The following is a 24863-nucleotide window of genomic DNA, read 5'->3' on the forward strand; positions in this document are numbered from 1 at the left end:
CCAAACTTAGGTTTTACCATTCCCAACATGAATTCTTTGGGGGTTGCTACTTTTCTATGTCCATCTATCCAGTTCTCACATGAAAATCAGAGCTGATTGTTTGCAATTGGTACCAAAAGAATCTGGATCCTGTTGGGGAACCTCCCCTAAACACACCTTTGTCCTCAGAAGCAATCCTTACTTCTCCGACTATTCAGAATTGGAAAACAGATAAGAACTGAGGCCACCCTTGAGCTCTTAGAACCACAAAGGACCATAAACGGAAGGAATGATCTGGCCAGAACATAAAAACCACAGCTGCAGAATACCAGTATTGCCATCTAAGGCAATAGGTTTATAAATTGTTTGAGCAGGGCTCAAAGATTTGAGAGTTCATGATTCTCAGCAGACTAGTGTGGACTTTGCTATGGGTCCCCTATATAAAAACCAGTGGAGGTTCTCCTTTCATCTTACTCTAAGTGCTGAGAGTGTGGCTCTGTGACCAGTGAGAATATTTTCTCTGGTCGCCAGCATTCAGAAGGTCTTTTACCAGTGTGTCTCCGGTGGCCGGTTGAATAGATTCAAAGTCACAAGCAGCATTCTCTTTGGTTGTACTAGCTCTCAGGGGAGTTAGTCATAAGGGATCCTTGTCCATCAGAGGCCTTTATCATCTCAACCTCTGTGACTTTGTTAGTACTGAGAAAGTCTCATCTTGCTAGCACCTGTCCAGTCTCAAAGACTAACCAGTGTGTAACTAGAGGTGTCTCCCATCCCATGGCAGATAGACTGGAGTCACTGTTTTCACTGCCCAAGTCCTACTGCTTATGACAGCAAAGGTCTTTGCTTTCTCAGGCTAACTCTAAGAGTGAATTTTCTGGATGTTATACGGGTGTTTTGCACCCTCTTTGGGGGCACCTCTTGCATCCTTGGTAAAGCTATAAATAGGCTTATTAGTTTGAGTTGCTATTGAGATTGGGAGTTCCCTCATTCTCAGATGGTAAGGAATCTGCCTGCAATGCAGGAGACCTGGGTTCAATTCCTGGGGTGGGAAGATCCCTTGGAGAAGGGAATGGCTACTCACTCCAGTATTCTGGCCTGGAGAATTCCATGGACAGAGGAACCTGGCAGGGCAATGGTCCATGGGGTCGCAAAAAGTCCACATAACTGAGCAACTAAGCACAGCATAGCATTAAGATTAACCTAAGATCCTATTTTCAGTGGCCAAATGATGGATTCTTTAAATTGATTATACTTAAAGGAGAAAAAAAAAAAAAACATTTTTGGGCTCTCTGTCCTAAACAATTGTCTTGAAGATACCTGTAGAAAGACCAAGTTGAAAAGTGAATACAAAGGAATATAACACTAGCCTGAGGGATTCCCCTAACAAGATGAAATAATAGAAATTAAAACAGAATTAAAGTCCATATACAATGTAAATTCCCCCATTTCCTCAATGAATCCCTTAACTGCTCAAATCCTCCAGCTTCCTTAAAAAATGCCTTAAACACCCAGCTACTTATTTTAACTTTCCTTCTCCTACAAGATTTACAGGGAGCACTGGAGTCACTCTAGTGCCTCTAGTCTCAAAGCCCAGGGTATACAAGTTACTTAGCACCCAAGACAGACAGTAAAACTTGCTTTGCTGTCCCTTAAAAACTCCTCCTGCTTTTCAGGTCTCGTCCTGCTTTTAGGCTCTGCCAGCTTCAGGTCTTCTTAAGCAATGTCCTTTGCAGATATGACCTAGACCAGCACCAGCACCAAAGAGTTCATGTTGCCTAAACCACAACAAGTCTTTTGAATTATATGACCCTTTTACTTCCACTTACAGAAGATCCTACCAAATTTAAAGAGGAATTAAAAAGATTAATGGCCATTTACAACCCTACTCACAAGAACCTTGTTTGGCTGCTAAGGGGTGTTCTTCCCACCCATGATTATACTGTAGTTATCAGACAAGCCAGATGGCCCCCTGGAAAAAACCCTCCTCTCAGAGGAAACAGATGGCCAAAAATTCTCCCAGGCCCTTCTGCAAATGATCAGGAAATGGCTTAACTGGAAGCTGATATTCAGGGACAAATAGAAACGCAAGAAGAGGTTTTGTCCTCGAAGGTGAATTGGTTTGAGGTTAAACTGTGCACTCAAACAGAAGCACATACAAACACCTCTGTTGAATGCTTTGTACAAACTTTTCAAAGCCACACTGCACAAAACCCTAAAGCTCTAGAACATAAAAATCCTCTAATTTCCACCTTGGTAGAAAATTTTCTCCCTGATATAAAATGACAAATTCAAATAGTGTGGTTAGGTGGGTTAACCCATCTCTGAGCATTATGATAAAAGCAGCTCCCCAATTCCTTGAAGATAGATTATAGAAAAAAGAAGAGTTAAAGTCAGTAATTCTTGATTTGCAACTTGAATCTTTAGAGAAACAAAAGTACAACTCTGAGAGCAACTCAAAATCCACTCACACCCCTTCCTACTCGCCTTCAGACATTTGCAGGTGTGAAAAATCCAGACAATGACTGTGCAATTGTCCTGCACAGAGAAAAAAAATGTAAATAGCAATTGTCCTAGACTTTTGATAATAGATGAATAGACTCCAAAATTCCTTGTAAGGCACAGTTCAGCCGAGGCAGAAAGAGAAAAGACGACCTCAACAGAAGTAGGTTACCTTTATTCAGGCAAGGAGGGGCGACAGTCGACCTAAAGACCAGGCTGAGCGCAGAGAGGGATCAGGGAGACTCCATATTTATAGGGAGGTTTGTGGAAGCAATAAGGGAAATGTTAATCAGGTGGGATGTTTTGGGTATTCTTTAGATGAGATGGCATTTGTAGTTGGGCAGGGGGTGATAAGTCCTCTGGGCAGGTGCAGGGGGTGGAAGGTTTCCGGACAGGGGGTGATAAGTCCCAGATAGATGTAACCGGCCTGGAGCATCAGGGTGGGACCTAAAGCTCTGTTTTCTCTGAAGTCAGATGATTCAGCAAGGGCCTTTGAAACTGTTGTTTTCTTTTCTAGGCCCAAAAGACTCCTTCACTCCTGAGAAAAAGCTTACATTCTTTCCCTATCCTATGAAGTTATAAATCTTACCAAGTCTTTGAAATAGTAACACCTCAGGAAATAAATACAACACAGCCCCCACTTACCAGGGACTGAAAACAAAGAGGGGAGGCTTTTTAAAATACAGACTGCTATAGAAACTGCCTTGCCCAAAATCTAGTCCACAGAGCCTCCATAAGATCACTTGTCAAGGGCAATTATAAATCTTAAAAACCTCCTCCATAAATGTTAATAAAAAGCTTTAGCCATCTCAGCAAGGTAACCTTAACTTATTCTGTCCAGCAGAGATATAACTTGAATTCAACTGTTATTTATAAACTAGCAAGTTTTATATTGTTATATTTGATTCATGACTAAAATTTTAGAATAAAAGTTATTTTTTAAAACATTTTCTTTCTTTTTATAACGTTTATTTATTATTTATTTGTTTGGCTGTGTCGGGTCTTCATTGCTGTGAGCAGCCTTTCTCCCTCGTTGCAGTGCATGGGCTTCTCATCCTAGTGACTTTTCTTGTTGCCAAGCATGGGCTGTTGGGCACCAAGGGCTCAGGATTGTGGTAGGAGATCTCAGGAGTTGTGGCTGGTGGGTTCGAGAATTGTGGCTGATGGGCTGTAGAGCACAGGTTCAACAGCTGTGGCATGCAGGCTTACTTGCCCTGTGTTCTGTGGAATCTTCCCAGGCCAGGGATCGAACACTTGTCCCCTGCATTAGCAGATGGATTCTTAACCACTGGACCACCAGGGAACCCCTAGAATAAAAGTTCAGATCTCTGTGCCCATATGTTTATGTATGTACATTACAGATATGGCGTTTTTCTTTATGTTCCAGATGATATTGCCAATTAATTTGTAAAAGAACTGTATCTTATTGGCTTAAATTAAGTGTTTATAAACTAAACATGCTTAAACAAATGCTTAAAATTCTCCAAGCCAGGCTTCAGCAATACGTGAACCATGAACTTTCAGATGTTCAAGCTGGTTTTAGAAAAGGCAGAGGAACCAGAGATCAAATTGCCAACATCCTCTGGATCATCAAAAAAGCTAGAGAGTTCCAGAAAAACATCTACTTCTGCTTTATTGACTACGCCAAAGCCTTACTGTGTGGATCACAATAAACTGTGGAAAATTCTGAAAGAGATGGGCATACCAGACCACCTGACCTGCCTCTTGAGAAACCTGTATGCAGGTCAGGAAGCAACAGTTAGAATTGAACATGGAACAGCAGACTGGGTCCAAATAGGAAAAGGAGTACATCAAGACTGTATATTGTCACCCTGCTTATTTAACTTCTATGCAGAGTACATCATGAGAAACGCTGGGCTAGAAGAAGCACAAACTGGAATCAAGATTGCCAGGAGAAATATCAATCACCTCAGATATGCAGATGACACCACCCTTATGGCAGAAAGTGAAGAAGAACTAAAGAGCCTCTTGATGAAAGTGAAAGAGGAGAGTGAAAAAGTTGGCTTAAAGCTCAACATTCAGAAAACTAAGATCATGACATCTGGTCCCATCACTTCATGGCAAATAGACGGGGAAACAGTGGAAACAGTATCAGACTTTATTTTTTTGGGCTCCAAAATCACTGCAAATGGTGATTGCAGCCATGAAATTAAAAAACGCTTACTCCTTGGAAGAAAAGTTATGACCAACCTAGACAGAATATTAAAAAGAAGAGACATTATTTTGCCAACAAAGGTCTGTCTGGTCAAGGCTATGGTTTTTCCAGTGGTCATGTATGGATGTGGGAGGGACTATAAAGAAAGCTGAGCGCCGAAGAATTGATGCTTTTGAACTGTGGTGTTGGAGAAGACCCTAGAGTCCTTGGACAGCAAGGCGATCCAACCAGTCCATCCTAAAGGAGACCAGTCCTGGGTGTTCATTGGAAGGACTGATGTTGAAGCTGAAACTCCAATACTTTGGCCACCTGATGCGAAGAGCTGACTCATTTGAAAAGACCTTGATGCTGGGAAAGATTGAGGGCAAGAGGAGAAGGGGATGACAGAGGATAAGATGGTTGGATGGCATCACCAAGTCAATGGACATGGGTTTGGGTAGACTCTGGGAGTTGGTGATGGACAGGGAGGCCTGGTGTGCTGTGGTTCATGGGGTTGCAGAGAGTCGGACACGACTAAGCAACTGAACTGAACTGAAACTAAACATACCTAAAATTCAGAAATAGAGAAAATAAAATGTTTCAAGTTTATATGATCTGGGATAATCTTTCATAAATAGAAACTAATTTAAGTTGATTTGATTAAAACAGATGTGTCTTCAGAGTTATTAAGCATAATGCAGACATACAATTTTTATTTTGTCAATAGTACTAGGCTTTCTTTATGTTGTATTTGTATAGGCATATGTCATAAGTGCTCCAGAAATAGTACAAAATACTTCCAAATCCAATATGTCTTAGCATGATGTTGTCACTTATAACTCTTAATTACTATCTTAAAATGTATGTCACAGAAATAACTAAAATTTCCTTGACAAGAACCTTGTAATGAACTTTCATCAGATCTTTAATCGTGGGCATTTTAAAGTCTTCTGCATTTACTGTTTTACTCTGATGATTTTGCAAAAGTGTTTCATCTTCAGAGAGATTCACGGAAAGGACTCTGACAAGTACTGTAGAATACTGATAACTTACAGATCATACCACTGAATCGGGCAAGAATTTACAAAACTCTAATGGAGAAACTAATGGCTTCATAAAACTGCTAACAGAAGATCAAGAGCAACAAGAAATAATTATACAGGACTGAATGAAATGATGAGGATGATTATAATTTTCATGAATTTTTGTTTGAAAAGTTGTTGGTTCCTTTTTATTTTATTTTTTTTTTTTCAGATTTAAGAAAACATTTCTGTTTTCTCTCAAGCTATGCCTAACTTAAAGCAGCTTGGTAAAGTATACCCTTCTGAACAAAGATAAAACAATTTCTTTTTCTCTCTACCTGATCACTCTAGAATTTGAAAACTCTCAGTGAGCATTCTTATTTTCATGGCAATATAGTTATTTGCATAAGCTCAATTAAGAATCTCTTCTCTTTGTAACAGGACACAATTGAAAACATTAGTCATATTATCAAGGCTTTGACCAGAATGTCACATTTAAGAGAGATGTGCATAGACTTAAAATTTGACCAGACAGCTTTAAGAAACTAAGATTGAATTAATGAAGTCAATAAAGTCACTTGGAAAAACAACCTGATATCTTGCCTACAGGGTTCCTAGAGCCTTATCAGGTGAGGAAGGAAGGTCACTTCCTGACAGTTTCAGGAAGCTCAGGATTTGGGGGAACTTGAGAGGAATGTACCCATACCTATAGGGACTGCAGGCAAAGTCCAGTGGCAAGTTCTTGGTTTGGCTCTTAGCCTCAGGAGGCTTTTTAGAGTTCAATATGAGTCTTTTTATGAAAAGTTCCAGCATATTTCAAAGACCCTGTATAGTCATTCACCATTCTTGCTACACATATGTAAACAAGCAGGTCAAGTTTATTAAACTAGAATTATTTGCAAGCAAATTAGTCTTACTGTGGTTCTCTTTGATAGAAATGGAGTGATGATAGGGAGAAAAATTACGTTTCAGTACTACAGATTTGTGGTTATCAAAGATCAGTGCTATTAATTGTCTTTGAGGTTTTGTTTTCTACCTGTAAACTGGACTGAATCCTGAATTTTAGTTTTCTTCAATATCTGACTACAACTCTCCAAATTATTATTTCCAAATTTTCCCCCCACCTTCCTGACTTGAAATCACTGAAAACTAAAACTGCCCTTTTTCCTGAAGCCATGCAAGCTAAAATAGGACAACTTGATATAAACTTCAGAGAAATCACCACAACAACAGCTCGTATATGCACAGTCTTTGCACCTACTGCTTTGTGAACCATTCAGATCATCACAGATATTCTATCCACAAACCAGGAAAATTTATCAAATTGCCGCTACTTGCCCTCATCTATCTGAAAATGCTTCGAGTTTGATATCTAGAAATGTTCTTTATTGGTTTTCTGCAGAACTCAGAAACTAGACGTATGATCTACTTCAGTCATTAATCATTGTTTTTCTTTTGTTTCCATAGACATGCTAAGTCACTTCAGTTGTGTCTGACTCTGTGTGACCCCATAGACGGCAGCCCACCAGGCTCCCCCATCCCTGGGGTTCTCCAGGCAAGAACACTGGAGTGGGTTGCCATTTCCTTCTCCAATGCATGAAAGTGAAAAGTGAAAGGGAAGTCGTTCAGTCATGTCCGACTCTTAGCGACCCCATGGACTGCAGCCTACCAGGCTCCTCCATCCATGGGATTTTCCAGGCAAGAGTACTGGAGTGGGTCCCATTGCCTTCTCCGCAAATTGCCGCTACTTATCCTCATCTATCTGAAAATGCTTCGAGTTTGATATCTAGAAATCTTCTTTATTGGTTTTCTGCAGAACTCAGAAACTAGACGTATGATCTACTTCAGTCATTAATCATTGTTTTTCTTTTGTTTCCATAGACATGCTAAGTCACTGCTAAGTCGCTTCAGTCGTGTCTGACTCTGTGTGACCCCATAAGACGGCAGCCCACCAGGCTTTCCCGTCCCTGGGATTCTCCAGGCAAGAACACTGGAGTGGGTTGCCATTTCCTTCTCCAACGCATGAAAGTAAAAAGTGAAAGTAAAGTCGTTCAGTAGTGTCCGACTCTTAGCGACCCCATGGACTGCAGCCTACCAGGCTCCCCTGTCCATGGATTTTCCAGGCAAGAGTACTGGAGTGGGGTGCCATTTAAATACCTGAAAGCTAGCACAATATAGGTCTAATTTGGGGCTCCCATTGCAGGAGATGAAAGAGAAGCAGGTTCGAGTCCTGGGTTGGGAAAATTCCCTGGAGTAGGAAATGGCAACCCACTCCAGTATCCTTGCCTAGAAAATTCCATGGACGGTGGAGCCTGGTGAGCTACAGTCCATGGGATCACAGTCAGACACTACTGAACATGCATACACGTGTTGCATCACCAGTTCCTGAAATGAATTTATCTGAACCAACCTATTGTTAGGAATAGAAGACTGGTTCAATGAGATGCAACAATCTACCAACTCAACTTGTGAGAGTGAAACTTCTTGGGAAAGTTTCAAAGGCAGGATTGAAGGTGAACAAAATAGGCTACGTCAAAAATATGCCACTTTGGCATGTTAATTATTTTTAATTAAAATTATTCAAGAAATAGCCAGTGCAAGAATTACACTCTCTCTTTGTCTCCCTGAATGCCAGAAATAAATGTCCCATGTGAAAGTGTCCTCCCTATACCAGAAAGGTAGAAGGCATTTTTATCACCAGAGATAGGAAATTCAAGGCTGAGAAGGCTGTATAAGGAAAGCTTATTACTTCTTTATTAAATTGCTACCCCAAGCCTAAACCCCTTCATTCTGTCAAATCTTCACAAATAATAGTTTATCTAAAAAGTATAAAAGTTGCTTGCACTGGTTACTTCTTTAAGTCTCATATTTTTATGAGGTCCTATAAATATGAAATTAAATTTGCTTTTCTCCTGTTAATCTATCTCACGTCAATTTAATTATTAAACCTGCCAAAGAACCTAGAAAGGAAAAGGGAAAAGTTTTCCTTCTCTACATAAGATATGTACAAAAGTGTCATTGTGGTAAAAATTTTAATTTTTTTTTTCTTTTTGTTGACCATATATCCTAAATTTTCTATAACACATGTATTATACTTGTGATAAGCTTATAAAACTATAGAAATGTAAAAGGTAAAAACAATTTGAGTAGAAAATATACAGTTAATGGGTGTATGAATAGTATATGAAAGCATAAAAATAGAAAATTTCTCAGAATGTCTGGGCTTTATTATTTTTTTTTAAGAAATACTGTTTTCTATTTTGGCAGAATTAATGGAACATAGAAGAGTCAGATACAGATTCTGCTACAAATTTTACAATACATCCTATTAAATAGTTGTGAGTTCTTTAAAAAATTATAATAGTAGTCAATTCTTTAAAATATTTCAGCTTTTTGAGTTAAAGATCTTGAAGATAGATGATAGGAGAAAGAAAGAAAGGGAGAAAGAAAAAAATTCTATAATAGATACAAATTTTACCCTTTTAGTCTTCTCAATGACATTGTGTTAGAATTCTGATGCTAGATGATTCTCCAAGTGATTAATAATAATAATTATCTAATATTAATGTATGTTCAGAGAAGGCGATGGCACCCCACTCCAGTACTCTTGCCTGGAAAATCCCATGGACAGCCCTAACAGGCTGCAGTCCATGGGGTCTCGAAGAGTCAGACACGACTGAGCGACTTCACTTTCATTTTTCACTTTCACGTATTGGAGAAGGAAATGGCAACCCACTCCAGTGTTCTTGCCTGGAGAATCCCAGGGACAAGGGAGCCTGGTGGGCTGCCGTCTATGGTGTCACAGAATCCCAGGGACAAGGGAGCCTGGTGGGCTGCCGTCTATGGTGTCACACAGAGTCAGACACAACTGAAGCGACTTAGCAGCAGCATTAATGTATGCTATTGTGTTAATAATTAATATAATTGTATGTTATTGTGTTAATAATTAATATAATTATATGTTATTGTGTTAATAACTAATATTATTAGTAACTGTTATAATACCTTATAGTCATAGAACATTCTCTGATAGACAAACACTATCTAATTTAATCATCATAACAACTCTTTCAACTAGGAGTCCCCATTATTTTACAGGAAAAAAAAAAAAAGGAAGCTGAGTGTTTAAAAATGTACAGAAATCAGAGCTAGTTTTAAAGACAGGTCTTCTGATTCCTAATCCAGCTCTCTTGCCCATGCATCATTTTGTTTAGTATAAAGTGCTCCTCTAAGCAGTTAACTTCTGGAAACATTTTGGTCACTACAGTGCTGTGAAGTACAGTTAATTTAATAGCAATTTTCCATGTATACAAAAAATATGAATGATATTACTTGTCCATGTTTTACTTAATAGGAAAGAGTGTAGAGTGTAGAAGTGATTCAGAATTTTAAAATATTATTTTGGTTTGACTACTCAGTAAAAATATATACTTCTCAAGCTGAGAATTTATAGCATTTTCCTCTATGTACTTGAAAATCTTTTTTGACTTTATACTCTCCACTTACTACTTTTCAAATATTTAATACCATTTTGTACGATGTCAACTTCATCCTTTTATTTTTACCTTTTTTTTTTTTTTTGCTTAAGGTATTCCATTGTTCTCAAGATTCTTATAAATGAGTTCTGAAAAGACAACTTTTTTATAATAAATTTATTCAAATATAGTTCACATACCATAAAAGCCACCTATTTAGTGCATACAACTGTAGTATATTCAGAGTCAGGCAACTATCAGCACAATCATACCCCCAAAAGAAACCTCATATCCTTCAGCAGTGACCTTTCATTCTCTCAGGACCCCAGACTAAGCAATCAATTACTTCGTAAGTAAACTTAATTCTTACTTTTAAAAACACTGAAATTAATTTCTTGGTATATATATAGATAGAGAGAGAGAGAGAGAGATGGGCTTTAATACTAAGAATTTTTTTAAAGGAATGTCATGTTTAGGAACTTGATATTTTCATTGTTTGTTGGTTACTGTTCAGGATATAATATATCATAATAGTCAAATACATTATACCCATTTAATATTTGGGAGAAACTGGAGAATCAAATGATCTCAGTGGATGCTCAAAAGCTGTTTATAATCTAACAGCCAGATTGCATATCTCAAGCTCAACACATTTTAAGCCCAATAATTTGTGGAAACCCTATGTGAGACCCAGTCAGTTTCAGACCATTAAGTCTAATCGATATATGGGTCAGTGGTTTGGAAATCTTCCTTTCTCTTTTCCTATGTTAATTTCAGTATGTCCGTCCCATTCCCACAGTCTAGACCACTATTAATTATACCAAACAATCAGACTACCAGTCACACACTCAATAGATATAATTTGTTCAGGTTCTCTCTGCAACAAATCTGCTTTAACTGTTGCCCCCAAATGAAACTATATGTTGCAGGAGAGTGCTTCAAGTGAACTTTGTTCCATGGACAAAGAACCACAAGAGAATTCCTATTCATTTATAGAGACCAAGAGCTAAGAAAAAGTTCTGCCCTGAAGGGCGATATGAAAGACCAAATATATAGTACAAAGAGCACATTTATTTTGCAATACAATTGGGAAGGCAAGTGCTGTCGTGTCATAGCTGTAGACAGTTTCTCCAAAATAGGAATAGGAACAAGCACATGTGGTTTCATTTCACTTTATTTCATGAAAAAATTTTCACTTGGGCAGAATAACGTATCATAATTTTTCTCATTTTCTGAGTTTGATTTGTCTGGAAAAGAGTGTGATCTTTACAGAACATAGAATGGAGAGGGAAAAAAAACTTTTTTTTTTTTTTTTTAATAAAAAGCTATTTTTTAAAAAATAAATTTCCTGAAAGATGATGCTGTGAAAGTGCTGCACTCAATATGCCAGCAAATTTGGAAAACTCAGCAGTGGCCACAGGACTGAAAAGGTCAGTTTTCATTCCAATCCCCAAAAAAGGCAATCCCAAAGAATGCTCAAACTACCGCACAATTGCACTCATCTCACACGCTAGTAAAGTAATGCTCAAAATTCTCCAAGCCACGCTTCAGTACTACATGAACCGTGAACTTTCAGGTGTTCAAGCTGGTTTTAGAAAAGGCAGAGGAACCAGAGATCAAATTGCCAACATCCTCTGGATCATTGAAAAAGCAAGAGAGTTCCAGAAAAACATCTATTTCTGCTTTATTGACTATGCCAAAGCCTTTGACTGTGTGGACTGCAACAAACTGTGGAAAATTCTGAAAGAGATGGGCGCACCAGACCACCTGACCTGCCCCTTCAGAAACCTGTATGCAGGTCAGGAAGCAACAGTTAGAACTGGACATGGAACAGGCTGGTTCCAAATAGGAAAAGGAGTACATCAAGACTGTATATTGTCACCCTGCTTATTTAACTTCTATGAAGAGTACATCATGAGAAACGCTGGGCTGGAAGAAGCACAGGCTGGAATCAAGATTGCTGGGAGAAATATCAACAACCTCAGATATGCAGATGACACCACCCTTAGGGCAGAAAGTGAAGAGGAACTCAAAAGCCTCTTGATTGAGGAGAGTGAAAAAGTTGGCTTAAAGCTCAACATTCAGAAAACGAAGATCATGGCATCTGGTCCCATCACTTCATGGCAAATCTATGGGAAAACAGTGGAAACAGTGTCAGACTTTATTTTTGGGAGCTCCATAATCACTGCAGATGGTGATTTCAGCCATGAAATTAAAAGATGCTTACTCCTTGGAAAGAAAGTTATGATCAACCTGGATAACATATTGTAAAGCAGAGATATTACTTTGCCAACAAAGGTCCGTCTAGTCAAGGCTATGGTTTTTCCTGTGGTCATGTATGGATGTGAGAGCTGGACTGTGAAGAAATCTGAGCGCCGAAGAATTGATGCTTTTGAACTGTGGTGTTGGAGAAGACTCTTGAGTGTCCCTTGGACTGCAAGGAGATCCAACTGGTCCATTCTAAAGGAGATCAGTCCTGGGCGTTCATTGGAGGGACTGATGCTGAGGCTGAAGCTCCAATACTTTGGCCACCTCATGCGAAGAGTTGACTCATTATAAAAGACCCTGATGCTGGGAGGGATTGGGGGCAGGAGAAGAAGGGGACGACAGAGGATGAGATGGCTGGATGGCATCACTGACTCGATAGACGTGAGTCTCAGTGAACTCCGGGAGTTGGTGATGGACAGGGAGGCCTGGCGTGCTGCGATTCATGGGGTCGCAAAGAGTCGGACACGACTGAGCGACTGAACTGAACTGAATGAATTTAAAACTAAGAAAAACTCTTTCTCTAGCCAAAGGAAGAAAACTTTTTTCCTTCAGTTTCACTCAGTCAACAGTATCTCTTCTAAAAAAAAAATAAATAAATAAAAGAGTTATCTCTTTAAGTCATAAAATTCAAACATATATATACCAGAGTTCTGAAAGATCATTATTGGCCTTCTCTAGCCAGGCTTTCTGCCTGAATTGTTCTTTTCCTGATTCTTCAAGCACTGAGCAGTAATAACATTATCCTCACATTCAGACTCTGCCATCCGTCATATTTTCTCAAGTTTAAGAAATATAAAGTTGATTCTTTCATAACCCTTTTGGTCCTATTTTTATAGAGTGGGGAAACACTGTAGGACTCTCTCCCTACAAAACCTGGGGCTCTTTCCCCCACTTTTCCTCTGGTGGATATTATTATTATTGGTAGAAATGAAAGTTTTTTCCCATTTTATTTTTTTAATTGGAATATAGTTGATCTACAACACTGTGTTTCTGCTGCACAACAATGTGAATCAGCTGTATGTATACATATAGTCCTCCCTGCTTAAGCCCTCTCCCTCCCCCACTCTCCCGTTTCACCCCTACACGTCATCACAGAGCACCGAGTTGAGCTCCCTGTGCTGTGCGGAAGATTCCCACTAGTTTTCTATTTTACACATGGTAGTGTCAGTTCAGTTCAGTCGCTCAGTCACGTCTGACTCTTTGCAACCCCATGGACTGCAGCATGCCAGGCTTCCCTGTCCATTACCAACTCCCGGAGTTTACTCAAACTCATGTCCATTGAGTCAGTGATGCCATCCAGCCATCTCATCCTCTGTCATCCCCTTCTCCTCCAATCTTCAATCTTTCCCAACATCAGGGTCTTTTCCAATGAGTCAGTTCTTCGCATCAGGTGGCCACAGTATTAGAGTTTCAGCTTCAGCATCATTCCTTCCAAAGAAATCCCAGGGCTGATCTCCTTCAGAAGGGACTGGTTGGATCTCCTTGCACTCCAAGGGACTCTCAAGAGTCTTCTCCAACACCACAGTTCAAAAGCATCAATTCTTCAGCACTCAGATTTCTTTATAGCCGAACTGTCACATCTATACATGACTACTGGAAAAACCATAGCCTTGATGAGACGGACCTTTGTTTGCAAAGTAATGTCTTTGCTTTTTAATATGCTGTCTAGGTTTGTTATAGCTTTTCTTCTAAGGAGCAAGCATCTTTTAATTTCATGGCTGCCATCACCATTTGCAGTGATTTTGGAGCCCCCCAAAATAAAGTCAGCCACTGTTTCCACTGTTTCCCCATCTATTTGCCATGAAGTGATGGGACCAGATGTCATGATCTTAGTTTTCTCAATGTTGAGTTTTATGCCAACTTTTTCACTCTCCTCTTTGACTTTCATCAAGATGCTCTTTAGTTCTTCGCTTTCTGCCACAAGTGTGGTGTCATCTGCATATCTGAAGTTATTGATATTTCTCCCAGCAATCTTGATTCTAGTTTGTGCTTCATCCAGTCCAGTGTTTCTCATGATGTACTCTGCATAGAAGTTAAATAAGCAGGGTGACAATATACAGCCTTGACGTACTCCTTTTCCTATTTGGAACCAGTCTGTTATTCTATGTCCAGTTCTAACTGTTGTTTCCTGACCTGCATATAGATTTCTCAAGAGGCAGGTCAGGTGGTCTGGTATTCCCATCTCTTTCAGAATTTTCCACAGTTTGTTGCAGTCCACACAGTCAAAGGCTTTGGCATAGTCAATAAAGCAGAAATACATGTTTTTCTGGAACTCTCTTGCTTTTCAATGATCCAGAGGATGTTGGCAATTTGATCTCTGGTTCCTCTGCCTTTTCTAAATCCAGTTTGAACATCTGGAAGTTCACGGTTCACGTACTCTTGAAGTCTGGCTTGGAGAATTTTGAGCATTACTTTACTAGTGTGTGAGATGAGTGCAATTGTGCAATAGTTTGAGCATTCTTTAGCATTGCCTTTCTTTGGGATTGGAATGAAAACTGACCTTTTCCAGTCCTGTGACCACTGCTGAGTTTTCCAAATTTGCTGGCATATTGAATGTAGCACTTTCACAGCATCATCTTTTAATATTTCAAATAGTGCAACTGGAATTTCATCACCTCCACTGGCTTTGTACTGAAGCCTCCTAAGGCCCACTTGACTTTGCATTCCAGGATGTCTGGCTCTAGGTCAGTGATCACACCATCATGATTATCTGGGTCGTGAAGATCTTTTTTGAATAGCTCTTCTGTGTATTCTTACCACCTTTTCTTAATATCTTTTGCTTCTGTTAGGTTCATACCATGTCTGTCCTTTATTGTGCCCATCTTTGCATGAAATGTTCCCTTGGTATATCTAGCTTTCTGGAAGAGATCTCTAATCTTTCCCATTCTGTTGTTTTCCTCTATTTCTTTGCATTGATCGCTGAGGAAGGCTTTCTTATCTCTCCTTGCTATTCTTTGGAACTATGCATTCAAATGGGTGTATCTTTCCTTTTTTCCTTTGGTAGTGTGTATATGCCAATGATACTCTCTCAATTCATCCCACCCTCTCCTTCCCCTACCATGTCCACAAGTCCAGTGGATACTATTTAAATAGAAAATAAAGGTTTGAAAGTGACAACCATGTGAAGAACCACATAATCCAAAATTTCTTCCCACCACTTTTTCTGGTTCTTGCTTAGGAGAATCCCATATACACTGTTCTTTTGCCACTAGTGACATTCAGTTCAGTTCAGTCGCTCAGTTCAGTTCAGTCTGACTCTTTGTGACCCCATGAACCGCAACACGCCAGGCTTCCCTGTTCATCACCAACTCCCAAAGTTTACCCAAACTCATTAGTTCCCTTTGAGGAGAGGTGAGAAACTGAATTAAATTTCTTGAATGCTGTTGGGCCAGACATGTTAGTTATATCACTTAATCTAAGAGCCACCACAATGTTATAGATGAAGAATGAAAAGTACAGAAGATGGGTGACTTATCACCCATGGTCACACAGCCAAGGACATGCATGTCTTCTATAATAAATCACTCTCTCATTCAAACCCTTGCTCAATTACTTCAGGAAAACCTCTCCAGGAACTTATTTATCTCTTTCAGTTCCTTTGTTAATCAAATCAAAAGAAAACAGAAACAAAACACCCTAAGGGTAGCACTAGTGATACACTTGACATGGAAAGAAATCTACTTGGAGGAAAACTATACCTAAGAACTTCCACAAACCTTACAACCGTGCAAGTTAGTTAGAATCTTCCTGAAACAATCATTATATTGCTGCTTCTTCCAGATAAATCTGTCCTGAGGCTCCAACAATCATGATAAATATAACACTTTCTAATTTAATGCTATTTTGATTACTAGCATTGCAACATTATTTTTTTCCAATGTTTTATTCTTCCCTAGGGTTTTAGATCTTTATAGAGCAGACTAGCACCAAAGCACCATTTACAACTTTATTTCTATGGAGAGAAATGCTCTAAAATTTCCAAGAGCTATGCCCAAATACTTTGTGGAACACAATGTTTTAAAGTTGGAAACTGCTAATATTGATGAAATGAGTTTTCAAAACAAAAACATCTTTCAACAGGAGCACACAGGGACAGAGGGGGCTCCTTGATTCAGCCTCTTATTCCTGCCCACCCCTCACCCAGCCTTGGCCCCAAACACACACAAAGATGATTGAAGTTCTGTAAAAATAATCTACTACTCAAGCTGTTCCAAAGTAATCTGAGGAGAAAAAAAAGGACCAGATATATGACTGTAACTCCTCAAATAACTAAGAATATTATTGATAGCTTATTTTAGACTTTGGTTTATTCTCATTATTAAAACATTTCATCTAAAATTCAGCATTACTCATTGAATTCTTGAAATTTCAAGATTAATGTTCACAATGAACAATTTTTTTCATATTTATGTTTTGGTTTTTTTAAAATAAAAGTAAAAACTTATTCTGAACTGGAATTTGAAGACAATTAGAAAATCAGCTATAGGAAGATTTGTTTTTATCAAAAATCTAACTTGTTGGAACATCTTAGTATTAATTATTATACATATATGTTAAATTCTTTCATTAGATTACATTATATTTTTAAATTAAAGAACAAAGAATGTCAAAAAGATTTTTCCATAAAACAAGAAGCACCTTCTAGAAACTTCCTATTCAGAAAAGATTTTTGCAATTTAATTTTTAAGAACTTATAGTTTTACAAAAACATTTATTCACCACAGTTTTCATAAAAATATTGTCCCTTTTCCTTTGTAATCCTGTTTATAATTATCATTATATTTAATTTTAGCACAAGGCACTGGCACCCCACTCCAGTACTCTTGCCTGGCAAATCCCATGGACGGAGGAGCCTGGTAGGCTGAAGTCCATGGGGTCGCTAAGAGCCGGAAGTGACTGGGTGACTTCACTTTCACTTTTCTCTTTCATGCATTGGAGAAGGAAATGGCAACCCACTCCAGTATTCTTGCCCGGAGAATTCCAGGGACAGGGGAGCCTGGTGGGCTGCCATCTATGGGGTTGCACAGAGTCGGACACGACTGAAGCGACTTAGCAGTATGTAAAAGTTAAATCTACCCTTTGCTAAAAATGTTATTTTAGAAACAGAGAAATTCAAGCAGTCAAATAAATTGGAGGTTTTTTGTACTTTGGGGGATGTCTCCAACCAAAATCAAGTTTTAAAAAATTACTTGATGCTAAAGATTTTATCTTGAAACATTTTACAAATTTTCAAAGATATAGAGATATAAGCTCTAGAAAAGGAAAAATTAAGAATTAAGTTTGCAAGCAAACTTGCAAGAAGTTAAAAGGGAGTTGCTTCAGGACTAGCTGGCCACATAAGAAAACATGGCAAATATCTGAACAGGAAAACTGCACCAAATTACAAAGGTTGCTAAGTTTACATTAGACTATTCATAAAGAGAAAACAGCAACTTTATCACAATCATTGCATTCACAAAGATCATACATCTTCAGGTAGGCAAGGCAGGGAGTCTGGATTTATAGGAAGTTTTATTATTTGGAGACCAGAACAGTCTCCTTTATTTTTGCTATATATGAGGATACAAAGTATTGTGATTCCAACTGTAGAGTATGTATGGTTTTGAAATCAGGGCAAAGTCTTATATTTCACTTCTACAAAATGTACATTTTTACTTATTGAACATTCTGTCCTCCTTCCTTACCATGAATACACATAGTTGGTTTTCAGGGTTTTAATGTGGTTGATTTAGTTGGTATGTCTCTTCAAATACCTTCTCTGTGAATTTTTTTTAAACTTGCTTTAGCCCAAATGTGAGCATTCCCACATGTTTTTTATCCTACCTAACACGGACTGGCGCCCTTTAATATGTATCCCATAATCAACCACCCATGCTAATTTCTTGGTTTAACCAGTCATTAAAAGCAGGCTTCACTCTTAATAAACCTGTTTCATAAGAAAAACATATAGTAAGAAAGCAGTCTTAAAATAAGCTACATAAAGGTAAACACAAATAAATATAATAGTCACTGTAAAAGATTTAAACACAATATTGCTCAGTCATGTCTGACCTTTTGTGACCCTATGGACTGTAATCCACCAAGCTTCTCTGTTCATGGGATTCTCCAGGCAAGAATACTGGAGTGGGTTGTCATTTTCTCCTCCAGGGGAATCTTCCCCACCCAAGGATTGAACCCACCTCTCCTACATCTCCTGCATTGCAGGCAAATTCTTTACCACTGAGCCACTGGGGAAGCCCTAAACACAATACAGATAAATAAAATTTAAGGTGTTTAGGGGAAAAAAAATCATCTTTAAGTCCATACACTAAATTTTAAATGTTTCCACTACAGGATATGGGTTAAACTCAAATTGGTTTGATATCAAAATTAAAGAAATGGCATCAGATTTGTAACTTCCTTTCTTCATCACTTTAACATGCACTTAAAAGTAGATTTTATTGCTTCTCTGGAATACTTAGTAACATTAATCTTAATGTTACTAAATATTTTGTGGTTACAAGAAATAATTCAATAGTTGAAATAACAAAGCATTCCATAAAAGATGATGATAAAGAGACAGACCTTAATTCCCAATGATTTAACTTTCCAACCTATCTACAAGTTGTAGTTTGAAACAAAAATTACCCTTCCATTATTAAAAATGAAAATTATTGTTTTCTTTTTCAGTCCTTCTAAACTTTGTTACCCTGCTTGGATATGCTGCACTCTTCTGGGCATAGAATTTCACAGCAGTTATCCCCAAAAAAGCCATACAGTTGGCTTTATCGAACAATAATTTCCCATTAACAAAAACTTTAGGTGTATGATTCATTTTACACAAAACAAATACTGTAATGATGGTTAAAATGAATACTAAAATGAAGTCCGTAATAAGGATTTTTAAATTTAATTTAGATTTTCTCACACAGTCTAAATCCTGAGAACAATTATGCTGTGGGCACCTTCCTGAAAGGTGTCAGCTGTTTCCTTTCTTCTAAAGACAACAAGCAGAACCATCTAAAATCACCTTTCTAGAGAAGCATGCTGGATAGAAGATAAGCCTGCTATCAACTAGCTTTCAGAAGTGGGAAATGGGAAGTTAGTCAACTTTCTCCTCTCTGATAACCCTTTATTTGCAGAGCAACAGGGGAATTACAAACACGTTTTGCAAAATAATGCTGTCTAGAAGACAATCTCTGTTGGACCAAGTCCTTATTTCCCTGGAAGTAGTCAAATCCAATGTTGAAATTTATTACTTGAAGCTATGGCAGCATAAAACGTCTTCTTTAAGTGGAAAATATGACCAACTTGTATGAGGTAGGTGAATTTTGAAAGTGGGAGTGGGTGGGGGAGCTACACCACTTTTTTTTTTTTTTTTTTTAAGGGGGAGAGGATTCAGTCGAAGATTTCGGAGCAACCACAAAACCATTAAGCCTCTTAGGTGAAAGGATGTTCGACCAAAGAGCTCAAAAGCTGAGCTCAAGAGCTCTCCAAATCACAGCCTCTCATCAAGGGACTTTTGGCTTAACTGCTACCGAGCACTGGCGGAATCCCTGCTTTGGGTAAAGAAGAGAAACCACGCTTCATAGAGATCTGGCAATTCTTGGCAAGACTCTGTCCTTCAAGCCCTCTGGAGCGGGCCCCGCACTGCCAGGAGCAGGTCCGAGGGGGCAGCGGGGAAGTCCCGCAGCAGCCAGGGCGCCTCCCCCGCAACTCGAGACCAGCCACCCTCTGGGACCCGGGCCCGAGGCCAGAGCGGGATAAACTCCCGGACCCCGGGTCCCGCCCGCCGCCTCCGGCCCATGGCCTCCGCGGAGGGTCAGACTGCCTTGCTTCTTGCCGCCTCTCCCGCCCGCCTCGTGCCTCAGGGGCCCCGGCTACCTCCCAGCCCCCGGCCGGGCCCCCGCGAGGCTGCGCTTCCCGTAAATTCCCCTCCCGGCACGGCCCCCCTCCCCGCCTCGGCTCCTCCCCCGGGGGGCCCTGAGCGGCGCGTGATTGGCCTGGTCGCGCCGTCACTCTCCGGCCGCGTCACCGCCCTCGTTTCCGACCGCCCCGAGACCGGCAGTGGTGTTAGTGCTCGCGGGGCCGCGGTGGAGGGTGTCGCGCTGCCCTGCTCGCTCCGACTCGCCCGCGGGTCGGCGCGCTAGCCCAGCCGCGCGGTGCTCGGGGCTGCGGGGAGGCACGCTCAGACGCCACCTGGGAAGCGGAGAGACAGCTGGTCCCAGCTTCGGGATGAGGAGCAGGCGAAGTTGACGAGTCCCCCACCGCTACCCCTGCTGCGCCTCTTCCGCGCTGCCCTCTGCAAGGAGGTGACCGCGCGCGGCCCTGCTCCAGGTGTGCGCGGGACACCCCGCCCCCGAGACCCGCCAACTTCACCCCTAAGTCCAAAGAGTGGGCTCTGAGGGCGGTGCCGGCAGCTGGACTCCGGACTCCGTGCCGGGGGAGCTGTCCTGGAGGCTCTCGCGGCCGTCGGAGGGTGGAGACCGGTGGAAACTTTATCACCATCCTTCTTAATTACTGTGTTTTTACTGTTTCTCTCCCCGCAGGGGCTGCAGCGAGAGGTCTGTCGCGCGCGCGTTGTTTGCCAAAGGAGCCGCCTCAGGGAGAAGACCCAGAGGGGAGTTGTCTCCCCGGGGGATACCTGCAGCCCGGGCGGGGGATTTGGGCGGCCTGGATGCCCAGGACGCAGCCCCGCGGCCGCTGACGCCCGGCGGCGGCGAAGTTTGGCTGCTGAGCGGCGCGGCGCGAGGCCACTGGACAGCGGGCAACCCGGCGGCCGGGGCGGCGGGCGCGATGCCCGTGGGGGGCCTGTTGCCGCTCTTCAGTAGTCCGGCGGGCGGCGGCCTGGGCGGGGGGCTCGGCGGCGGCGGCGGCAGCAGCAGCGGCAGGAAGGGGTCGGGCCCCGCCGCCTTCCGCCTGACGGAGAAGTTCGTGCTGCTGTTGGTGTTCAGCGCCTTCATCACGCTCTGTTTCGGGGCGATCTTCTTCCTGCCCGACTCTTCCAAGCTGCTCAGCGGGGTCCTGTTCCACTCCAGCCCCGCCCTGCAGCCGGCCGCCGACCACAAGCCCGGACCCGGGGCGCGCGCCGAGGACGCGGCGGAGGGGCGCGCCCGGCGCGGCGAGGAGGACGCTCCGGGGGACCCCGCGGCCTCCCTAGAGGACAACTTGGCCAGGATCCGCGAAAACCACGAGCGGGCTCTGAGGGAAGCCAAGGAGACCCTGCAGAAGCTGCCCGAGGAGATCCAGAGAGACATCCTGATGGAGAAGGAGAAGGTGGCCCAGGACCAGCTGAGTAACAGGGCGGGGTTCAGAAGGCTGCCCCCAGTGTACTTAGCGCCCGTGAATACAATCGGGGCGATTGACCGGGAACCCGCCGACGCCGCCATCCGCGAGAAAAGGGAAAAGATCAAAGAGGTGAGTGCACCCAGCTAGAAATCCCTCCAGACCCGCGGTGTTTTTCTGGGAGAAATGACAGACCTTTGAAACTCTTTAACTGTGTGATATTACAGTGTTGGGGGTGGGGGGCGGAGGGCATGTCTGTAACATTAGTGTGGGGAGACAGGGAGGTTTTCCACTTACACCAGATGCAGTGTCAAAGGCTCTTTCACTTCCCTTTTATTGTCAAAGTAGATGTGACCAATTAGGATCTGAGGTTGAATCCCGTTGTTTTTAACTTGCATGCTCGAGTGAGCATAAACCACACGAAGTAGGTATTTAATACATGGGCAGATCCTGTGCAAACTTCCTCTTCCACTGGCCAATACGTAGTTAATCGTCCCTGAAAACAGCAACAGTGAAGGTCCCAAACAGCCTTCTAATAAAGCTTGGACGTGGGTTTGGAATGAAGCTTGAATGTAAACGCAAAGCATCGATCACGCATCACAGAAATGTTCCAACAGCAAGCCAGCCCAGCCCGCGTTCAGTCACGTGGCCCCATTCCGCCAGGTGTACTTACAGACTATAAAGGTGAAACTTGAGAACTTGTTATCATAGGGGGCACACTGTTGTTTACTTTTCACAAAATGAAAAAAAAAAAAAAAATGTAAAAAGCCAGCCTACTGCTTCTTGCATTTCTAGTGTAGCTAGAAAAAGAGTATTCCATGTGATGCAACAGGTTTTCCTCCACAGCAGCACAATGATGACAGACTTAATCTCGGGCAAACATGGACTTTGTTAAGTCTTTCCTAATTTCTTTCCTGTAATTTTCGGTTGGAACTTGAAACATGGTCAGTTTGTGCTTAGCTTGAAGCTGAAGAGGACCTTAAAAATCGTTTCAGACTATCATTTTAAAAATGAACGTTGAAGGGCCCAGAGCCCCAGAACCAGTTAGTGACTGAGTCAGGACTTGAAGCCCAGACTTCTTGTCACCAGGCTGTCTGTGGACAAGCCTCTTTTCTCAGCTGCTCTTCCTTGTGAAACTATACCATTCTGGATTTTTGCACAATCCATCGACTGTAGGAACCATGTTAAAAGCATGTTACCCCAAATTTTGATTCCAATTTCTGAAATACACTATGAATTTTCATTTTTTTAAGTTTCACAGGGTTTGAAAATAAATGCTGTGTTTTGACATTGGACCAGGTACTCAGGAAAGGAAGCTTCCTGATTCCACCCCCCGCCCCCGCCCCCCATTTAAAGAGCATAAAAAGAGTTTTGAGGTTGTGAAGAGGTACTTAGCTGAAGTGGCTGCAAATTGGAGGTAGCTTGATCATTGTAGAATTTGTGATTTTAATATGATGACCCAATGAATTTGGTTAAGCTGTAATTGAGCAAGTTAAGGTGGATTTGGGTCCCTTTCAGTTTACCCTAGGCAAGCTGCCTGCAGTCATCCCTCCTGTACCATATAGCCCATCAGCCTTTGAACTATGACACCTTTCCTCAGGCATAGAACCTTCCCAGACTTGGGGAAGTGGGTTGTACTCCCTGTGACAACTTCTATCTAGCAGTTTTCCTTCTCCATGAAACTCTTCTCCGACTCTCCAGGAAGATGGAAAAAAGCTCTGCTTTCACCAGTCATCTCCCTCTCCTTTTCATCTCTCAGCCTCCTTGAAAATATCCCACCAAAACCCATAGATAAATTAGCCCCAAATCTGTATCTGCTTATGTTTTCCTTAAGTTTGAAGTGGTGTAATTCACATTTCATGCCTCTGAATTCCTATGAACTGACAGTGTAGATCACAATTGTCCCAGGATATTATTTTAAATATTATAGATCCATGGATGTGAAAAAGCTTTTGGTACCGATTAGTACTAAGTAAAAGTGCATTTAGACCAGAAGCACTGGGACAGTAGCAGTCAGATTCAGGACAGAATATTAACAGTATGTGTTCCTCACGAATCTGTTGCTATTAGATCCACCGTTAAATTTGTCTGTAGATCAAAAGGTCTTAATTAACCATGTAAAGGAAATTTGTGTAGCCTTCTATATCAGTGTGATGCTAACATCTTTGTACCTGGATGTTTTGAAACTGCCCAGTCTTGCATAAAGTGGTGGAACTAAATGGATTCTTTAAAATTTCATGTTGCCCTGAGAACCAAGCGGGGTAGGGAGGTGGGGGTAGAAAGCCAGCATGATTAGCTTCAGTATTTAGTCAAAGACTAATGGGAAGAAATGGATTATGGTTTTTCATCAGATTAGTTCAGGCAGATGTGTTTGTTTGTAAACCAAAAAAAAGGTTAACTGATACTATTATAAAACTATGCTGTAAACATTCAGTTTTAGAGAGGGAAGAGTGGTTGCCCATTATGAATGGACTTCAACTTGATACATTTAGATTCAGTTTCAGGTACCATGTATGCCTTGTCATGAACCAATGGATCTTTGCCTTGATCTTGATTTTTATTGTTCCTGTTTTTTCTAGTGATTTTTATTTACTTAGGTTCTCTATCATACCTGGAGGTACTAACAGTGTTATAGGTAAAATTTAGAAAGTATTGATATAAGCAAGTCTTCTAACATATTGGGAGCTTGGACTATAATTTCTGAGCCAAACTTTCATATTGTAAATTTAGTTTAAAAACAGCCAGTGCTTTTTTTTGCCAACGCAGTTGTGTTACTGGTATTGTGGTAAATTTTTTAAAAATTTGTGTTAAGGGGAAACAGTCTTTAATTTCAGGATGTTTATTGCCTAGCACCCTTCACAAAAAGTGCTAGCTACATGCTTTCTAGTACTAACTGGATGGATGATAAATATTTGTCATAAAACTTAAAACTGAAATTAAGACATCCCCCCACCCCATGAAAACTTCGTAAATAAATCAACTCTGGGACTTCCATGAAATTTATAATATATACATAGTACGTATTCCCACGAGGCTGATCTTTTTAAAATTGTGCTCAAGTTGCCCTTAACTTTAAAAAGCAAATGAAGCACAGAAGTGAAAGAACACCATGGAATTTTTAGAAAAATAGTAATTTATTTTTCTACCCCAACATTTTTTAAAGTCAGGAAGCTTTTAGGGGGAGTTTACCCAAAGCATCTA

General features: G+C 41.0%; 1 protein-coding gene across 1 annotated transcript in view; it reads left to right on the plus strand.

The window, feature by feature from the left end:
- Positions 1 to 20469: 20469 nt before the first annotated feature.
- Positions 20470 to 24863, plus strand: part of MAN1A1 (mannosidase alpha class 1A member 1) — a 173558-nt gene continuing 169164 nt past the window's right edge. Inside the window, exons 1-2 of the mRNA NM_001205972.1 lie at positions 20470 to 20714; positions 20927 to 21794. Coding sequence (NP_001192901.1) covers positions 21174 to 21794 — 621 coding nt within the window. The 5' untranslated portion in view covers positions 20470 to 20714; positions 20927 to 21173. The remainder of the gene's footprint in view (positions 20715 to 20926; positions 21795 to 24863) is intronic.

Source organism: Bos taurus, chromosome 9 (assembly GCF_002263795.3).
Source record: "Bos taurus isolate L1 Dominette 01449 registration number 42190680 breed Hereford chromosome 9, ARS-UCD2.0, whole genome shotgun sequence".
NCBI classification, from domain to species: domain Eukaryota; kingdom Metazoa; phylum Chordata; class Mammalia; order Artiodactyla; family Bovidae; genus Bos; species Bos taurus.